The sequence below is a fragment of the Bipolaris oryzae genome, assembly GCF_000523455.1.
Source record: "Bipolaris oryzae ATCC 44560 unplaced genomic scaffold scaffold_13, whole genome shotgun sequence".
NCBI lineage: Eukaryota > Fungi > Ascomycota > Dothideomycetes > Pleosporales > Pleosporaceae > Bipolaris > Bipolaris oryzae.
The window spans coordinates 246,494-265,571 of record NW_006911289.1 but is presented as its reverse complement, the minus strand read 5'-3'; the positions used below and the strand labels follow the sequence as shown (position 1 = coordinate 265,571).

At 49.5% G+C, this 19,078-nt stretch overlaps 8 protein-coding genes across 8 annotated transcripts; 4 read left to right on the top strand and 4 right to left on the bottom strand.

The window, feature by feature from the left end:
* Positions 1–390: 390 nt before the first annotated feature.
* On the top strand, positions 391–1,167 carry COCMIDRAFT_22909 (uncharacterized protein; the record flags this gene model as incomplete). The annotated part of the gene is made up of 1 exon (XM_007685778.1): positions 391–1,167. One exon carries the CDS (start codon positions 391–393, stop codon positions 1,165–1,167), a length of 777 nt encoding a protein of 258 aa, XP_007683968.1.
* A 308-nt stretch (positions 1,168–1,475) lies between these two features.
* Positions 1,476–2,779, bottom strand: COCMIDRAFT_33175 (uncharacterized protein; the record flags this gene model as incomplete). Its single annotated transcript, XM_007685799.1, has 4 exons — positions 1,476–1,944; positions 2,009–2,382; positions 2,438–2,557; positions 2,618–2,779. 4 exons carry the CDS (start codon positions 2,777–2,779, stop codon positions 1,476–1,478), a joined length of 1,125 nt encoding a protein of 374 aa, XP_007683989.1.
* Positions 2,780–5,390: 2,611 nt separating this feature from the next.
* COCMIDRAFT_1784 (uncharacterized protein) lies at positions 5,391–7,368 on the top strand (the record flags this gene model as incomplete). Its single annotated transcript, XM_007685761.1, has 3 exons — positions 5,391–5,444; positions 5,497–6,885; positions 6,943–7,368. The coding sequence occupies 3 exons, from the start codon at positions 5,391–5,393 to the stop codon at positions 7,366–7,368; spliced, it is 1,869 nt and encodes a 622-aa protein (XP_007683951.1).
* An 868-nt stretch (positions 7,369–8,236) lies between these two features.
* COCMIDRAFT_1783 (uncharacterized protein) lies at positions 8,237–8,620 on the top strand (the record flags this gene model as incomplete). The annotated part of the gene is made up of 3 exons (XM_007685760.1): positions 8,237–8,303; positions 8,374–8,432; positions 8,498–8,620. 3 exons carry the CDS (start codon positions 8,237–8,239, stop codon positions 8,618–8,620), a joined length of 249 nt encoding a protein of 82 aa, XP_007683950.1.
* Positions 8,621–8,846: 226 nt separating this feature from the next.
* COCMIDRAFT_84527 (uncharacterized protein) lies at positions 8,847–10,434 on the bottom strand (the record flags this gene model as incomplete). The annotated part of the gene is made up of 2 exons (XM_007685850.1): positions 8,847–9,562; positions 9,612–10,434. 2 exons carry the CDS (start codon positions 10,432–10,434, stop codon positions 8,847–8,849), a joined length of 1,539 nt encoding a protein of 512 aa, XP_007684040.1.
* A 902-nt stretch (positions 10,435–11,336) lies between these two features.
* Positions 11,337–13,805, top strand: COCMIDRAFT_84617 (glycoside hydrolase family 95 protein; the record flags this gene model as incomplete). The annotated part of the gene is made up of 2 exons (XM_007685849.1): positions 11,337–11,561; positions 11,613–13,805. The coding sequence occupies 2 exons, from the start codon at positions 11,337–11,339 to the stop codon at positions 13,803–13,805; spliced, it is 2,418 nt and encodes an 805-aa protein (XP_007684039.1).
* Positions 13,806–14,224: 419 nt separating this feature from the next.
* On the bottom strand, positions 14,225–15,303 carry COCMIDRAFT_84388 (uncharacterized protein; the record flags this gene model as incomplete). Its single annotated transcript, XM_007685848.1, has 2 exons — positions 14,225–14,866; positions 14,962–15,303. 2 exons carry the CDS (start codon positions 15,301–15,303, stop codon positions 14,225–14,227), a joined length of 984 nt encoding a protein of 327 aa, XP_007684038.1.
* A 799-nt stretch (positions 15,304–16,102) lies between these two features.
* Positions 16,103–18,802, bottom strand: COCMIDRAFT_84569 (uncharacterized protein; the record flags this gene model as incomplete). Its single annotated transcript, XM_007685847.1, has 5 exons — positions 16,103–16,173; positions 16,224–16,432; positions 16,482–17,543; positions 17,830–17,833; positions 17,878–18,802. 5 exons carry the CDS (start codon positions 18,800–18,802, stop codon positions 16,103–16,105), a joined length of 2,271 nt encoding a protein of 756 aa, XP_007684037.1.
* Between the last annotated feature and the right edge of the window lie 276 nt (positions 18,803–19,078).

The window sequence follows — 19,078 nt, the reverse complement described above, 5'->3', positions numbered from 1 at the left end:
GCATATATAGAGGAAGGATGGTCACTTTGAATGAGGACTCATGATGTAACTTTCAGCCACCTTCTTATATCATTAGGTACTCTATCCGAATACATCTTGTGTATATGTATTCGGTACCGCACTGATGTTTCTGGTACACAGCACCGTGACCCCGCCCTCTTGTTGACTGGAAAGAGGGGGCGACGAAAGACGATATGAAGATACCATGGTTCGTTGCTGGCTTGCTTGTGTATATAACATTACCTTCTTCCTCCCTAGCATCTCCATCTCCTCTCAAGACTCCAACAGTATCGAGTCCATTGTCAAGAAGATACAGACACTGAAGTACTTCCCCTCCCCTCCCCTTTCATTCCATCCCACCCCAATCTAACCTCCCTAGCACCATCAACCATGCATCCCTCAACCCTCCTCACCACCACCGCTCTCGCCGCTGCCGCCGTAATGGCCGCCCCAGTGCCTAACACATCGATTCCCGATGTTGTAGCCCTGGCGGAAAGCAAGAGACAGCTACTATACCCGGTGGAGCTTTGTGCCGAGAGTGGATGCGGAGCCCCCCGTATTGAGACGTATAATGAGAAGAAGCACCATGGTCATGATGATGATGAGCACTACGAGGAGAAACATCATGAGAAGGAGCATCATGGTGAGGAAGAGGAGGAGGAGCATCATGACGATGAGCATCATGAGGAAGAGCACCATGAGGAAGAGCACCATGAGAAGGAGCACCATGAGGGTAAGGAAGAGCACGAGGAACACGGAGAGCATGAGCATCACGAGGGGGAGCACCATGAGGCTGAAGAGGATCACGAAAAGCATGGAGAGCATAAGGAGCACGAGGAGGATCACCATGGGGAGCACCACGAGGGTAAGGGAGAGCATGAGCATCATGAGGAGCACGAGAAGGAACACCATGAGGAGCACCACGAGGGCAAGGGAGAGCACGAGCATCACGAGGAGGATCACCACGAGGGTAAGGGGGAGCATGAGGAACATGGAGAGCATGAGCACTACGAAGAAGAGCACCATGACGAGGAGCACCACGGGGATGAATACAAGAAAGACTACAAGGGCCACCACGAAGATGAAGACGCGAAGAAGTACGAGCGCGAGCTCACAAAGCTCGAGGCGAGAGGAGGAAGAAAGGGCCTTGTCTGTACCGGCTTGTAGTCGTCACAGACTCTCCCTCCCCCTCCCCCTTACCGGCCATTACGCCAGTACTTAAGTTTCTCAGCTTAATATGCAGTAACGTCGGCGAATTCTCCATTTAGTATCCCTTTTTACCAAAAAAACAAACTCAATGAACCCTCATTTCTTTTTCTTCTTCTTCTTCTTCTTCTTCTTCTTCTTCTTCTTCTTCTTCTTCTTCTTCTTCTATTTATTTCTTCTATCCTAACCATTTCCTTTTGCGCGCTAAATCCAGTGAAGCGCACACGCTCTCTCTCTCTCTCTCTCATACACACACACATACCCACGCATCACTGACTTCTAACCTCCCACATCCGCTCCACACTAATCGTTCTCGGTGGCACTCCCCCCTTTGCCCCCAATATATTGCCCCTCCCATCCTTCCCTCTCTCCTCATCCGACGAAATGCAAACTCGCTGTATGCCCTCGACGGGCCTAAGCTCAATCTGCGACGAATTATTCGTCTGATCCACAAGCTCTGAAAACGTGGCCGTAGGATCCAACCCCCGCGATGCGCCCGCACCGCGTTTCGACATGAAGCTGATTTGCTTGCCGCTGCTGCTGCCGTATTGGTACCCGGAGTCGAGGTTGTGGCGTGATTTGCCGAAGAGAGGGCGGAGTAAGGGGACGCAGGAGAGGACAATGGCGACGGCGGGTTCGAGGCCGGAGAGGAGAGTTGCGAGGACGCCGTCGTGGGTCATGTCGGCGAAGTTGAGGTCGGGGAGGAGGGTTTGGCGGTAGATGGTTATGGCCCATGTGCTATTTGTCTCTGTATTAGCGGGAGTGGAGGGTGAGTAAGGGGAGAAGGAGGGAAGTTGGTTACCCTATTCCGATACTGAGGAGACCCATAGCGAGGAGTTTCTTGCGCATTGGCATGGCGAGTTTGTAGAGATATGGCATGGGCATTCCAATGAGGAGGGCGTCGGTGATGAGATTGATGATTCCCATTGTAAAGTAGAAATCCGGTTGACTTCCGCATGTTCCGGGTACGGTGAAGTCCCAGTTCCGCGCCAGTGGCCGGCAGATGAGGAACGCGGTCATGATGTTTGCGATGCACCATACTACGATGAAGGCGCCGAAAGTGACGCTCATTCGTATCATGGTGGGTGTGGGGATCAAGGCCGTGTACATGAGTAAGATGGAGAGTTTACTGAAGCATACGGTTGCGTTCCACAGCATGGAGAAGGTCATGATTCCCTGTAGCCCAGAACATCAGATATTTACATCAAGGGAGAGGGTAAATGGAAAATACCTTAAAGAAGTACGTAGCCGTTCCTGGTCCAAACCGCCGCATGATTTCCGTAATATGGAATCCAAATCCGCCGTGTGTAACCAGCGAAATGCATGTCCCATGCAGAGCCGCATTCCACAGCTATATCAAGAAAACGTTAGAACCCCATTCTCTTTCTCTCTCTGGTAGTATTAAACTCACACAAGCAACAACGATACACCAATCGCTCCCATCAACACGATTCCGTATCCTCTTCGCCATAAGCCTCAAGCCCACCGCAACAACCGCAATCGATATTGATATCGAACTCGCAATCACAACACCCACTTGCTGCCCATTCTCAATGGGAATCGTCCTATGCATAGCGCATAGTAGATGTAAGTTAGTAAAGGGGGAGCCACCACCAGCGCACCGTCTGCACTCCTTCCGCCAACAACCGATAATAACCAATAATGAAGTAAAAAAAAGTGTGTACGTAAAGTTTCAAAAACAAGCCATGAGAGCACGCAACGACCTTCTTAATAATATCCTAGCCAAAAATCTCACCTAGGGTACAAATCTCACCTATTATTACTTCTACGTCGCCCCCCCCCTTCTGACGATTCGTACAAAACGGCTAGTACCTAGCCCCGGCCCCGTGTGTACCCTCCCTTCCTCCCGAACCTACCTTTCTTCTGACACAGGCCAGTCAAAAAAAAACTCTCACATATCCGCGTCTCCGCACTCATTCCATGCTCACTCGCGCATCCTCCCAAGGAAAGAAGTGCCGCAAGACGAAACGGATCTGCAAGAGGGATTAGGTGCGATAAATTCGCGTGCCTTGCACGTTTTTGGCACCGAGTCGGAGGACGTTACATGAGATAGTTAGATGCCAGCGATCGTAGCGAGTGGAAAGGTCCGATAGGGGTGGGGAGGGGCAGAGAGAAAGAGAGAGTCCGGCCGTGAGGTGAGATGGAACGCGAGCGGTTGAATTGCTTACGGCACACCTTGTATCCCACGTGGCACAGTTCTTGTCCTTACTGCTAGATGTGCTTGGACGATCTAAGTTGGCCTTGGCTCGTCCGGTTTTTGTTCGTAGGAATATGTTTGTTGAGGCGGCGTGGTTGCGGCACAAAAAGACGATGGTACTACGTAGTGTATTTACTTGGCGTGTGTGGGGCTTACGTAGATTCACCCCTTGACCCTTGTTTTCTCTCTTATGCTCAACGTTGGCGCATATCTGACCCGACCCGCTATGCGCACACCGCCAACGGCGTGCGGATCGTTGCATACCGGGTACTGAGCGGGCGGGAATGATTCATTATGGACTTTGGGATTCCCTTTTCTTACATGCGCGCTCGGAATTGGGCCAGTCAGCGGCAGTACTGTAGGTGGTCAGTGCGTGCAACAGTTCACTCAATGCAACACCCCGCTTAGGATGCCCACCCACCACAAATGAGGCTGTAGACACCCACACAAAAGCTATCATTATGAGAAAACTTAGTAAAGTAGTCTAAGTAGTCTAAGTAATCGTTCTATCTAGTTAGATTTTGCTAGCAGCTTAGTGTTGCGGCCGCGCGTAGTAGTTTTAATGGGAGGCTGCGCACCTAATAATATAGAGCCGTCACTACTTTAGCTCTCTGTATTACTATTACTACTTAACTTTCTTAACTTCTAGCTTTATAAAGCTTCTTACCTAGGCTTACTTTNTATATCGTAAGATTTTCTTAAAGTTTTAGCTTTAGAGTCGCGAGATTTTTAAGAAAGCGTAGTTTACTTCTCTTTTCTCCGCTTATTTTCGTTATTTCTTGCTGCAAAACTATACCTTTTACCGCTTTTTTTTACTTAAACTTATATTTTATAATATTCTATAGCTAAAACTCTATAGAAATCTTATTATATATAGAGTACTACTAGATAAAAAGCTTTACTAAGTTATAAGTTAATATACTTAGTAGTAGTAGTAATGTAGGTAGTTAAAGTGGTGGTGTATTAGCACTACTAGATGCTACTAAAACCACTTTACGCAGGTATAACACTAAGCTTTTAAAGAAATATAACTAGATAGATCTGATAGATAAGATATTTAGACTAAATTACTAAAAAAATCTTATAATAATAGCTTTTGTGTGGGCGTCGACAGCCTCATTTGTGTTGGGCTGCCACGGTTGGTGGGGGTGTTGCATTGAGTGAACTGTTGCACGCACTGACCACCTATAGTACCGCTGCTCTGATGTAATCTCGTCTTCTTAGCGAAAGGATGATGGGTGGATGCAACTCCTCATTTGGAATGCGCGTGCTGCACTGTGCCGCAATCACCTAACGCAATTGTTGATTTGCGACTTTTGGTTGGTTTTTTCCTGATAAGCGACTCGGTGGAATAACTTCGCGATTCCTTCCTGGTCGACGTCTATCAGCGGCCGGGCCAAGGACGACCGACTCGACTTGTGGAAATCGGGGTGCAGTCTTCCGGAAACTGTAGTACCCCCACCCGTCCTGTCTACATGACTTGTGTTTTTAGTAGGTTTGCCGTTCATGCTCTGTCTAGAGTAATTCACTAACTCAATAACAATCTTCTAACTCAATAGTATAGAAGGGATTGCCCGTGCAAAGTTGATTGAGGGTAAGCCGCGTCGGGTCTACATCGGTGATGGGCATGGACGTCCATGTGCCAGGCCTGTCTGTTCACGCAGATACCAGACAAACGGTCCGATGGAACAGAAGGGGGCTAGGCAGCCCTGATCCTGCGACTGCGACGTTTTGCTCCGCAATCGATAGAAATGTAAGTAGGCTAGTCGGCAAGCGATGGGTCCTGCTTTAAGTTCCGCGGAGGATTCAACACATAAAGTGACATTGAAAAGGATCCAATAAGGGGGCTTTCACATGCATACTTACTACCCAGAGCGGTGGTAACTTCTTATTTTTCTGCGAGCATAAGGTGACATTTTCCCCAACATTTGTGCCAGGAAACCCTTGAGGAAGCAAGTGTTGCATAATGGTTCGGGTCTCGAAGAACGAACAAAGGGTCGCCATTGTTACCGGTGCTACGGTTCGTCGTATTATACTTTTAAGATCGCCATGAGTACACTGACACATGACAGAGTGGTATCGGTTCATGGCTGGCAGCACATCTTCATCGTGATGGCTACCGCGTAGCCATCTGCGGTAGACGGGAGAAGGAGGGCCAGACAGTTGTCCATTCGCTCGACGCGTCCGAAAACACAGCGTTCTTTGTCCAGTGCGATGTGAGCTCCTACTCATCACAATCCAATCTCTTTCAATCAGTCTGGAAGAAGTGGGGTCGAATCGATGTACTGATTGCCAATGCCGGTTGTGTAGATCGAGGCTCTGTCTACAACTTTGCTCGCCGCGATGCGGCCATTGGCGATTTGCCTGCGGAGCCCAACACCACCTGCACTGACATTGATCTGAAAGGCACGATATATGGAACCACACTGGCAACTCACTTCATGCGACATAATCCGGGGGGGAAAGGAGGCAAGATTGTCGTGACTGGAAGCATGATTGGTATATATCCTTGTCAAACCTTCCCCGAGTACTGCGCTGCAAAGGCCGCAGTCCATCAGTGGGTCAAGACAGTGGGACCGGTCCTGCAGGTCAAGGAGAACATCACTGTCAACTGCGTGATGCCCGGTGGTATCGAGACACCTGCCATGCCTGGCTTTAGCAAGGCCTTCCGCCCGGAACACATGACGTTGCAATCGACGCTAATGGCTGGTTTCGATTCCTTCCTCAATGATGTGGAGAATATCAAGACTGGCCAGCTCATCGAAGCTGCACATGACGAAATCATCGATTGGGGCCATCCGGGATATAAGAGCGGAGCATTCGCAAAGCGCACTGAAGCTGTCTTTGAGCCCTGGTTCCAGATGATGCATGGAGAGACAAGCGGACTGCCGGGCACGATCTCGGACTGGCCTGACCAAAAGGTCAAAATCATTGCAGTGACCGGTGCCACTGGAAGTCAAGGTGGCGGGGTAGTAAACGTTATGAAGAAGACTCCAGGTTGGAAGATCCGTGCGGTTACACGAAACCCCGACAGCGAGGCGGCCAAGAAGCTCGCAAAAGAGGGTATCGAGGTAGTGAGAGCCAATTTTGACGATGAAGCTTCTCTCCGTGCTGCGTTCGAAGGCGTACATGCTGTCTTTGCAGTCACCAACTGGTGGGAATGGCTTTTCCGAGGTAAGACACAACACGAATGCGGCGAAATCGAAGAGCGTCATGGAATGAATCTGGCACGGGCTGCTGCGTCTTCACGCACAGTAGGGCACTACATCTGGTCGACATGTCCGAGTGCCAAGCGCCGGTTCTGGGGCAAGATGGAAGTCCCGCATATGGATTACAAGGCCAATGTCGATGCTCGCATCAAGTCTGAGCTCCCTCAACTTGCGGCTATAACGACGTATCTGTACTTTGGGTATTATCCGCAAAACATGGCTTTCTTCCCCATGTGCAAGCCTGTTAAATACGTAAGTTACTTTGCAAACTCTAATCCTAGATGCCCGAGATACTGACCCAATGAATAGCCAGACACAGGCCGCTGGGTCCAAGCCTTCCCCTCAAAGCCAGATGCCAAAGTTCTTCTTGCCGGCGACATGAGCGTTAACCCCGGCATCTGGGTGCGGCAAGTCCTAGCCACGGGAAGCAAAGCATTCGGTCGCTGCGCCAACGTTGCATTAGAAAAGTGGACTTTCCAACAAATGGTGGACGTCTGGTCCGAAGTGACAGGCAAAAACTGCGTCTATGCTGAAATCAGCCCGGAAACCGCTGCACAGCTGCATGGCCTGTTAGGCGCCGAACTATCATTACAGTTCAAGTACGGAGAGGCGTGTGATCCGTGGGAGGTAACAGATGAGTTCATCAGCCCCGAGGACCTCGGTATTGATCCCAAAGAAGTCGTGGGATTCAGAGGAACAATTCAAGGACTGAAGGATGCGGGTTTCTGGGGTTGATGTCGGCTTGGCCGCCGACGGCCCGGATATGGAAGCCACTTTCTTGTCCCTGTTCTGCTACAAAAATGTCTTAAAAGAATACTCTTTTTCCCCACATTCAGGCGTTCACCTCTGACCCACGTGTCTTAGATCCTGTGTGTCGTGACGTTCCTTTAGTGTAACTGATTTTAAGGCCTCCCGATACTACGTAGATGGCACTAAGCCTGTCTTTGGTAGAGGTTCCGCTGATCGGGACACGGACTCTTATACGCAGCCGTTAGGCTCGAGGGCGATTGGTACAGAGTCGGATAGTCAACATAGCGGAAAATCATATCCTCTTGTTCTGTTACATCGGTCATGTTAGTATGCCTTCGACCGATGAACCGATTCCTCATCGCTTACACTGTGGTTCAGCCACCAACGCTCATCTTCTTCACTCTGTCTGGAAGGTAGTTTGTGGGGTGACGGGCCGACCCACCACTGGACTTGTAAAGCGTCTAGTTTATAGTATCTAGGACTAGAAATGACGCTCAACATTTCTTCTAGTAGAGACCGTTCACGACCCACTGGCGTTGGTGGCTGTACATGTGAAGATGCTATGAATCCACATGTGGACCTCGAAGCTTGTGTGATGCGATGATTTTACCGAATCTGGTTACTCTATTGTATGTGTGTTACTGCTACAGATTGCTGCTGAGTTGCGAGAAGGTCGCTAGAACAGAATCATATGCGGGATTTTGTGTATGTGATGGCGCCGTGTGGTAGGAAGGAAGTGCCAAGTTGGAGCAGCAAAAGAGCATATAAAAAGAATGAGTTCCGTTGATAGATTCTATTCACAGCACACAACATCATCAGATCAATCCAACAGAATCACTTTGCAACCGTCACCATGAAGTTCGCCACTCAACTCTTCACCGTCGCTGCTCTCTTGGGCGCTACGCTGGCCGCTCCCGCTGGTATGCCATCTTTGTTCTCCAATCACCCGTAGGATATAGTGGTCAAGAGCTTACTAACACTTTCGTTCAGCCGACTCCAACATGATTGAAGTTCGTGACGCTCTCACCAACGAGGTTATGGAGGGTATGGTATGTCAAGCCACTACTCCCGCTCACAGCAATGCAACACCCAAGAACACTACTGATTCTAATAGGCTATTGACAAGCGCCAAGTATGTTACTGCTACGGAGGATTCTGTACTCCCGGATGCCACGGCAAGGTTAAGCGTCAGGTCTGCTACTGCTACGGAGGCGTGTGCACCCCTGGATGCCACTAAGTAGATAGCATGAATGAGACATGATTTTATGAGAGACGACACAATTTTCGACTACGCACAGTGCAATCAGTCCAGATAGTTAACCTGACCAACACAGGTGTCGTTATTCAAGCCCTTGATAAGACGAAACAGAGATCAACAATCGTCATATTACATGTCAGACATGCTCAGTTGCAATATACAGTATTGTACATGACTACACGGATACTATAGCTTCGATTCCTAATCACTCAGTCCGTTCACTATGGACCTCCTTCTCTTCATCTCTCTTCGTGGCCTCGTACCTCTTGCCACGGAAAGAGTACACTCCCCAGTTGCTGCACGTGACATCATGAGGGTCAAGGTCGTTGAGGTCCCAACGCAAGCTCCGGAACAGATTCTCACCAGGCTCAAGCAGCATATCTATCTCATTGCCAAACCTCTTGGTCAAGAAGTCGACGTCTTGCTGCATATCCCATGGACTGTAGCCAGTCGCGATGATTGGAACCTTTGTCTCCAGTAAGAGCGGCAGCGTCTCCTCCCACTCATGGGCTGAGGCGGGGTTTCCGAAGCCTGGGTGGAAAACAACGAAGCAGTCAAAGTAGGGGTCGTAAGGGTAGAAGTAGCCCGTCTTGTGGATGTTGTGATAGTATTCGACAAAAGTGCTGATCTTCATGGCGTTGCTGATGCGGTCTTCGATTACAGCACCAAAGGGGTTTAGGGGCGTACGCTCGGGAAGGGGCAGCTCCTTCTCGCGGTTTGCCATGCTCTCAGGTCCGATGAAGTTCAAAGAGAACTGAACACGGTGGAAAAGGTAGGCAAGTTGCATCCATGTTTCGCGGGGCAGTGAAGACTCTGCGCGTGCGCCGAGGATGAAGAGGCGGACCGAAGGTGGAGCGATACGTGCATTCTTCCAGGTGTCACCACCGCCGGTTCGGGGTGGATGAAGCGTGTGCCGGAGTGCTATGTCTAAGTTAGTACCACAAGGTTGAGTAAGCAAGAATACACATACCGCTAAAACTCTTCAGTCCCTCTGGTGTCATGCGTCCATTCTTCCGGATATTGTAGGGGCTCAACTCATTTAGAATACTGGCAATGGTCATAGGATATGTCAGGAGCTTTGTCGCCTGCCTCATCTCACGGTCCTCGTTGAGTGCATCAAAGTCACGAGTGTACAGATATGTGTCCCAGCTCGTCATGTTGACCAAAATCTCCTCCATCTGAGGCTCAGCGAATTGGAACTCGCGGAAGAATCGCCCACTCCGCAAGTCGTGATCATCCTCGTTGATTTGTCTCAGCACATCGCAAACTTCCAAATGTGCCTCGTAATCGTCTGCCCAATGTTCTTCGCAGCAGTATACCGGAATGCCGCAGTCTGGACACTCGAAATCTACGTGCGCAGGGGGAGTACCCGTCTCAGAGGACTTGCGGGCTTCGAGGTCCATGGGATTGTTGACGGCGCGTGTAGGCTGGTGCGAAGGATGCGGGCAGTATGCATGCTGGCGCATGAAAGCTGCGCGCTTTCGTATTTGCGGGATGGGCGAGTTGGAGAATGAATTGAAGAGATTGTCCTCAGTCAGAACCCTGGTCCGGCGAATTCCCTCGGGATCAATGTATTCATATGGCTCAAACGGCTTTTCGAACGCTCGCTGCGGGGTCGTAGAGAGGCTGCGCTTTGGTAGGGCTAGTTTTGGCGGTGCTGGACTTTTGGTGGAGTGACTTCGTGATACCGCCGCATTCTGGGCCAACGGACGGAGGGCTTGCGGAGAGCGCAGTGAAGCCCGTGGTGTCTTCAGTAATGAAAGACACTGTCTGCACGTGTACGGCGTCCTCATCTTTGCTATTCCGGCTTCAATTGAGGGCGCAGAAGCTGTGATGATCATGGAATCATCGTTCACCAAACTTAGCGCCGCTCGGGCAATCGAACCGCCGATTGGCTGGAATTGCCCCTCCAACCGCAACACCCTCCCTTAACACCACCACCTTTGTTTCCTCACAGCGTGTTCATCTCATGACATGACAGATGAGCTCCTCAAGTCCGGATACTTGCAGCCATCATCGCATATCAAGTCCAATACATATAAGTGGGTAAAATACGTCAAAGATACAGGACATTGCGGACATTGTGTTCAGTTTGGCAATACTTCCGGGACCAGCAGGCATTGATACGGCGGCTGGAAACAAGATCGACTCAGAAGAGCATCTAGAATACGCTGTGTCACCTCTGCAGACGAACAACAGCTATGTTTTCACGAAATAAAAATGAAGGCATGCCAACAACCTCAGGCATTGCTGAAGACTTGCAGCACAACGGCAGTAGTAAAGGAATGAGCAATGGCTCCTCCGCTCCTTCTCAGCCGGAAACCTGCTTTACAACCAAATGAGCTACAACATGCCGGAATGTATACTCGATACAGGAAAATTCTTGGAGATCAACGAGCATTGGGTTGTATACTTGAGATATCGCAGCTATATTTGAGGTACTCCTTCCTGTTCCGACATCCCATCGTGTCTCGTGGCCAATAGACGCCCGTATCGTCGGTAACTATGGGGCAAACCGACTAATGCCATTCGCGGAGAATCTACGTACATGGCGATCACCAAAAGAAAACCAATACCCGTCCCCGCAAGCAAAGCGGGGAGAACACAAGGTTTATGAATATTTATGTAGAGCTCCATCGCTTTTTCGAAAAATGCATGGTTGCCCGGGAACTGTGGGCAAACTCAATACTTTACAATGCTGCCAAAATCGCTATTGCCGTCAGTGATATCTGCACTTATACATGGCACTAGCGCTAAATTGATATGGTCCACTTCACCTGCCAATACCAGCGACGTCATCCGAACCGCTTTACCTGTCGGCAATGGACGACTAGCTGCTATGCCAATCGGCCCTCCCTCGGCTGAAGCTCTTACGCTGAATCTCGACAGCTTATGGTCGGGAGGGCCTTTTGAAGTATCTGTAAGTCTTACAATACACGCTTAGACATGTATAAACTAAATATGGTTCAAGAATTACACTGGTGGTAACCCAGAATCATCAATCGACTCCGCATTGCCTGGAATTCGAGACTGGATCTTCACCAATGGCACCGGCAATGTGACAAAGTTACTCGGTACCAACGACAACTATGGAACATACCGTGTCCTGGCCAATCTCACTGTGGCTATCCCATCCCTTGTTGGCACCCAAGTTTCCAACTACACGCGTAAACTGGATTTGATAAATGGTCTCCATTCGACTTCTTTCAACACCAATGATACTCAGCTTGAAACTACAGTTTTTTGCTCTTATCCGGACCAAGTTTGTGTCTACACAATCCAGTCGTCTGGAAATCTGCCAGCTTTCGAAATAAAATTGGGCAACGAACTAGTTGATCCCAAGCTTGAAAATATTACATGCGCTACAAATGGTACTGGAACGGGTTCTGACCATGTGAGGCTACGGGGTATAACCCAACTAGGCCCTCCAGAAGGAATGATTTATGATACAATTGCACGCTTGTTGCCAAATTCTAGGTTGAAGACAGCTTGCAATAGCAACACGGGAATCCTAAAAGTCACACCTGGGGACGGAGCAAAGAGCGCTACGGTTATCATAGGAGCCGAGACGAATTATGATATGAAGAAAGGCACAGCGGAGTACCAATACTCGTTTCGAGGAAATGACCCAGGCCCAGTGGTTGAAGAAACGATACGAAAAGCATCCACGAAAACTCTCGAGGAATTGAAGAATATTCATCTAGAAGACTTTACATCCCTCACAGGCCGCTTCGAGTTTCTTCTTCCCGACCCCCTGAACTCGGCCCAGGTTCCAACACCGGAGCTGATGGCAAGTTACGACTCTAACGTTACTTCTGGTGACCCATTTATCGAAAGTTTGCTCTTTGACTACGCACAATACTTGCTGATTTCCAGCTCACGACCAGGCTCTCTACCGACTAATCTACAGGGGCGATGGACTGAACAGATGGCGCCCGACTGGTCTGCCGACTACCACGCCAATATCAATCTGCAGATGAACTATTGGACTGCCGACCAGACAGGTTTGACAGAAACCCAGACGCCACTGTGGGACTACATGATAAACACGTGGGTCCCACGGGGCCACGAAACAGCCCTGCTACTATACGGCGCACCAGGCTGGGTCGTCCACAATGAAATGAACATATTCGGCCACACCGGAATGAAAGACGGAGAAGGCTGGGCCAACTATCCCGCCGCCCCAGCATGGATGATGCTACACATCTTCGACTACTGGGACTACACCCGCGACACGGCCTGGCTGCGCACACAAGGCTATCCACTCATCAAAAGCGTCGCTCAATTCTGGCTCTCCCAACTCCACGCCGATGCCTTCACCAACGACAACACACTCATCGTAAATCCCTGCAGCAGCCCTGAACACGGTCCAACAACCTTCGGCTGTGCCCACCACCAACAACTCATCCACCAAGTCTTCGACGCCGTTCTGACCACGCACTCCCTCGCCGGTGAAACCGATACATCTTTCACGTCCAACGTCTCCTCCACGCTCTCCCGCCTCGACAAAGGCTTCCACGTGGGATCCTGGTCCCAAATCAAAGAATGGAAACTCCCCGACTCCTTCGGTTACGAATTCCAAAATGACACCCACCGTCACATCTCCGAACTCGTAGGCTGGCACCCCGGATACTCCCTCTCCTCTTTCCTTGGTGGCTACTCAAACACCACAGTGCAATCTGCTGTCCGTAACAAACTCATTAGCCGCGGCATCGGCAATGGGCCCGATGCAAACTCGGGTTGGGAAAAAGTATGGCGTGGAGCATGCTGGGCAAGACTGAATGATACGGCACAAGCGCATTTGGAGCTCAGATATGCAATTGAACAGAATTTTGTAGGCAATGGATTCAGTATGTATAAAGGAGAGCGCACGCCGTTCCAGATTGATGCGAATTATGGGTATGGGGGGTTGGTGTTGAGTATGCTTGTTGTGGATTTGCCGGCACCGGCTGAGGGACAGGAGGGGAAGAGGAAGGTGGTGCTTGGTCCGGCTATTCCTGAAAGTTGGAAGGGAGGGAAGGTGAAGGGTTTGAGGATTCGAGGTGGAGGTGTTGTGGATTTTGGGTGGGATGATGAGGGTATCGTTAGGGAAGTGACCGTTGTTGAAAGTGTGGGAGATGTAGAGTTTGTTAATAAGGAAGGGGATATGTTGACGGGGTCTTGAGAATGAAGAGTTGGACGCGTTTGGCGATTTTCCCGAATATCATACTGCTCAAATTTTCCAAAGGTAGAACTTGTGGTTAGTAGTACTTGCAAGAATGACACTAGGTGCATAAGACTAAAGAGAAGTGAGCACTTGTTCGTCGCAGGCAGAATAAAGGGATCGAAATTTCAAATATGCTGTTCAATACCGCGGTAGGTTATTGCTAGCTCAGTCGTGATATGAACAGAGGATGAGGGCAACCAACGAGTAGATGTAAGCCCAATCAGTGTAATCTTGACCAAAATGTGATGTGAAGACACTCCAACACCACAACCCCACTAATGCTTTCCCAATGCAATAAACATGTTCAAAAAGGACCCCTGATTCTCTCAAAATACTCCATTTCATGGCGCTTGGGCAATTCCAACCCCTACAACCCCTCACCCCCTACTCTCTACAGCACCATCCACATGCCTCCTCGGCACATGATTATCCCTTGCATCCCACACACTCCAAAAAACCATCTTATACGCCACCACCGCAAAAAACGTCCCAATGCACGCCCCGCACACCACATCAACAGGATGATGCCATCCATCTCTTAGTTTAGACAACGAAAGCGCAACAGCAACCCACAGCGGTATCGAAAAAATGATGATTTTCCAGTGCGGAACCGCATCAAAGTATCGACCTGAAAGTATCTTAAGCCCACTTTTGGGATCGTGAAGAACAGTCTCCGTAACTGGGTTATGGTGCTTGGTATCAAGTCTCGACCGCCCAAACGTCTTGTATTGTGCACTGAGCCAAAGCGCGAGAAACACGAAGCCGGCGAACGCGGAGGAGGCATGGCTGGCTGGGAAGCTTTTCTGTGCTTCGTTGAGGGAGAATTTGTCGGTGTTGGTGCAGAGTTGGGAGACTGGGTAGTATTGTACGATAGACCACATGTGGGGAGCAGTAGGTTCAAGAAGGTAGGCTGCTGGTCTGCATATTTCGTAGAAGTTGGGTCGGGGGCCGCCGATTAGGACTTTGATGATGCAGGAGAATAGAGTTGAGGTTGAGAGGGCATAGCTGAGGCCTGTGAACTGTTTTTTCAAGGTTTTAATTATCAGCCGAGATGGAACCTTTTTTTTTGAACAGTTGGTTGTTTTAAGAGCGCGGAGAATGGGAAAAGACTCACGGATGCGTCCCAATTGTAGTAATCTCTGAGTACCCGTAGATTCATGACAAGCATGATGCTGCTAGGCACCAAAAATGAGATTGCTGCCATCATGATGGTATTGATGTACTCTTCTCGTAGTGGCTGTGAGTATTTTAGGCCAATGGGATGGGTCTCTACGCCCTCGAAGTAAGGGAGGTAGTGAGGGATTATGGGCGGACAAAGCCTCCAGAGAAGGATTGCTAAGATGACACAAAGGGTCCCTGTGAATATATTTAGCCAGCTGTCACGGCAGATTTGGCGGAATGAAGGGGTGTTGTAGTAGCCTGGCCTTAACCAGTGGTGCTTTCCGGGGGCAAGCATGATGGACTTTTTGGACGTGCTTTGAGGAAAAGTTGAGATTTTTTTTTGAAAGGTAGGTGAGGTGTCTCGAGATGCGAAGGGATATTAGCGAGGGAAGTGTTCTATTTTCAAGTCTTCGGACCCTGTTGAAGAATTAATGATGCAAGCACTCTGCGAGACCCTTTTCGCAAAACAAACAGGTAGGGACAGTGTTCTAGTATAAAAGCGGAGGACTCCGCTGTGCTCTCATCCTATTGGCAAATACATCTATTGGAATCTTTTGCGAAGTAGATGTTGCTGTTTGGGTACCATGGCACCCGGTGGACAAAAACACGGGTACTCTAAAATACGATATCCTCCATGTGGTCGGCTGCACCGTTCACACGCTTTTCTAGTATATTGCGAAGATAATTCGCGTAGGAGATAATAGTAATAATGATGTTATAGTAGCGTGATAAAGCTCTAAAGTTGCCAACTATCTAGAGTTTTATCGATGTGAGTTGGGTGATGACCTGTGGAGTACTCATGTTTTTGCCCACCAGATGCGTAGGAAGGAACATAGGGTGGCTGTGGCCAGATCATAAGTATGATAGTAGAGATGGATGAATGAAAGAGAGATTTCATTGAACTAGTCGTTCTCATCCAACGTGTGTCCCAACAACATTCTCGCCCATGCATACGCTCGGTTATATCCTATCACATACTCGTGGGTTCCACATTGTTTTCCGCGCCTTTAAAACGCCAAAGATTTGTGCTTTACACTACCCGACAAACCTATATTTAGATAACAAGAAAATGGACACAATTTCCACATATCCGCTCACCAGGTCGTAGAGACCTGGGGATACTCCTTCTTGCTAATCTTGAGGTCATCGTAGATGGAATCATCACCTGATGATCAGTTAACACCTGCGTTGTCAAACATCTAACAGAAAACTCACCATGAAGATGCTCGACGCGAAGCTCGTCTTCATGCTCGAGCTTCTCAATCTCCTCGAGCGGAGTCTCCTTATCATGCTTTTGGTCCTTCGTAGTAGGCTTGACGCCCGACTCCAGTCTCTCGCCAATGAGCAGGATCTGGCAGTACTCATAGTCAAGATACTTCGGCTTCGCTTCGACCCAAGCTAGTCCACGGAACTCTTCGATGAATCTGTCCCATGATCAGTATATAATAATTTTGCGATATGAAGCACACTCACTCTTTAGGAAAATCAGGTTTTTGAGGGAGCTGGGCCTGGGCAGGTCCACTCCGCTCCGGGTTCTTGACGCTGATGATGAAGCTGCCCTGATCTTTGATACCCAGATCATCCTGCACCTCACCAAGTTCTGAGGGGATAGTAGTAGAATAGACAAGATGACATGTACGGTCCTCAGTACGTGTGATTGCGTATACACCTTCAGCCACTGGAGCAACGGGTTCAACGCGCCGAGTGCCCTGTGTCTTTGTATTATACTCTTCCGCACTGAAAAAGTCCTCCTTCAGCTCTTTTATGGTAACGTTCGCTTTCTCCACAAAAGCCATGAAACGATCGTTGTGTGACTTTGGGAAAACCTTCTTTGGAAGCGCGAACAAACGATTGTTGTTGTCATCCGCAAGCGGGCCGTCGCCGAGTTTGGCGCCTACTGGCATAGGTCGCAGGACGAAGAATGTGCGCTGTAGATCGCCCACGCTTTCAGATTCTTCAATGCCGACGCGGTTGCGAGTGAAAAAGTATACGACGCCTTTTTCAAGAATGTTCGATGGAATCTGCTTTTCACGCTGCGATGACTCCTCGATCGCGCCCTCTCCATTGGTGACTGGTTCTTTTGAAGTATTGTGCGAATCATTTTCTTGTTCGTCCCGTGTCGTTGTGTGCGCTTTTGGCTCAGTGTTGGAATCGTCGTCACCCTGACTTTCGGTCCCAGACGGCTTTGCGTCGTCGCCGTTGGACAAAGCTTGCTCATCACTCGCATCGACAAGGTTCTCATCGACCTTTTCCTCAGATTTGTCTGTTTGTTTCACAGTCTCGCCATCATCCGAGGCGTCTTTCATCTCCTCGTCCTTTTCTTTACCTGATCCCATCGTCTCCTCAATAGTGGTCTGCTTCTTCGCTGCTTTGGTCTCGCGCTTGGGAGATGGCTCGACATCATGTTTCCTCTTAGTACCAGCTGCGACATCGCTGCTTTTCGTGGGGCTTGACATGTTACTGGAATTATGTGTAGGAGAGTGTGTTGCAGTCAAATGTGCAGATATTGGGTCAATTGAGTAGAATTCCGAGAATCTGTTAATAGAAAGTCGAACAGTGAAGAATGGGAAAGATATAAGGGTACGGACAGACGATTGCGCTGGAAGTTTGTCGCAGTCGCGTCGCGTGTGTAGTGACGTCAATGGCAGTATTTAGCACATCAACGCGTCAGGAAGGCACGTGCAGCAATATCCGCCAGAACAAAGTTGTGATCAATCATCATAGTCGTCATAAGAATGAAACGTGCGAATACGAATGCGATTGCTCACAGCAAGCATGGCCTGTAGCGCCTCTGATGAAGCACCAGAACAAACACAATAACCTATCTATTTTACACGAAGTGTCGACCAGAGACCGTGCTTTTTTCAACCGCGCTTTTCGAGAAAATATCTAATACCCTCCGCTATACCCTCTGGAGTTGGCTTTTCTGCGCACACATCGGGAGTAAAGCCAAATTGCTGTATGAGGTAGTCGCGAGTAGTCGGGCCGATGGTGGCTATGAGTATGTCCCTCTGTTCGGTAGACGCTTTTGCTCTTCCAGTCTCAGTATCCAAAAGACCCAGACTCTCGAGCATCGCCTGGCATCCGCTTGGGGAGAATACAACCACCCATTGGCGTCTGAAACCCCTCTTAGTGTTGTCTTTCCAAATGGCAGAAAAGTTCTCCTTGAAAGACTGCATCTCTCCGGTCTCGTATATAACCAATTCGTCAACTTTTGCCCTAGTATTCGGCTCCAGCTCCGTCGACTGGAGCGTTCTTGGTATTATATCCCTTCTCTTATCTCCGACCATGAACAGAACAGGTGGGTTGGGAGTATCTGGATACATGGCGTTATAGTGTTGCAGGATGAAGCCAGCTAGGGCTTCACCATTGCCAGTTTCTTCACCTAGGATGGGGCATTTAAGTCCTAACGCTCGCAGTCCGCGTGCGGTAGCCGGGCCTACGACATAGAGTGGCAGGCTCTCTGGAAGCAGATCGTCAACTTTATAGGTTCCTTGGCTGCGAATTTCTTGGATAACCTCGGTGAACGCCTCAACGGCCCGCTGCGAGGTAAATATCAGGGCGCCGTATGTCGCGAGGCCTTGTTGCGACTTTGGCACCAAGCCTCGGCTGGTGACATGCTCACGCACCTCGCGCAGAGCGTCTCGCTTGAACCTGTGCTCCAGCACCGGCACAAAAACAGGAGCGTAGCGGCCATTGTCGAGGCCAAGGAATAACTCTTCGTACGTGTCCGTGGGTACCGACTTCGTTTTGAGCAACAAGATGGGGATACTGCCCCGCGATTGCTCCGCCATCCCGTAGTTTGGTGGGTGAGGTTCGAGGCCCCCGGTGAATGTTCGATGGATGGAGAATGCGGCACTAGCCCATCCGCTAAAATTCGGGAAAGGTTGCCAACATTCCGCGGTTCACTCGAGACCCTCGATTTTAATAGTTGTCCTCCCCACCGCTCTTACTGTCCACCCTCACCCTTTGGTGGTCAACGCAACTCGCGCAGACTCTCCTCTACCGTCGCATTACATCGGTCAACTCGTCAACCCAATTGACTGCATAGCAGACATGGCCGACGTTGC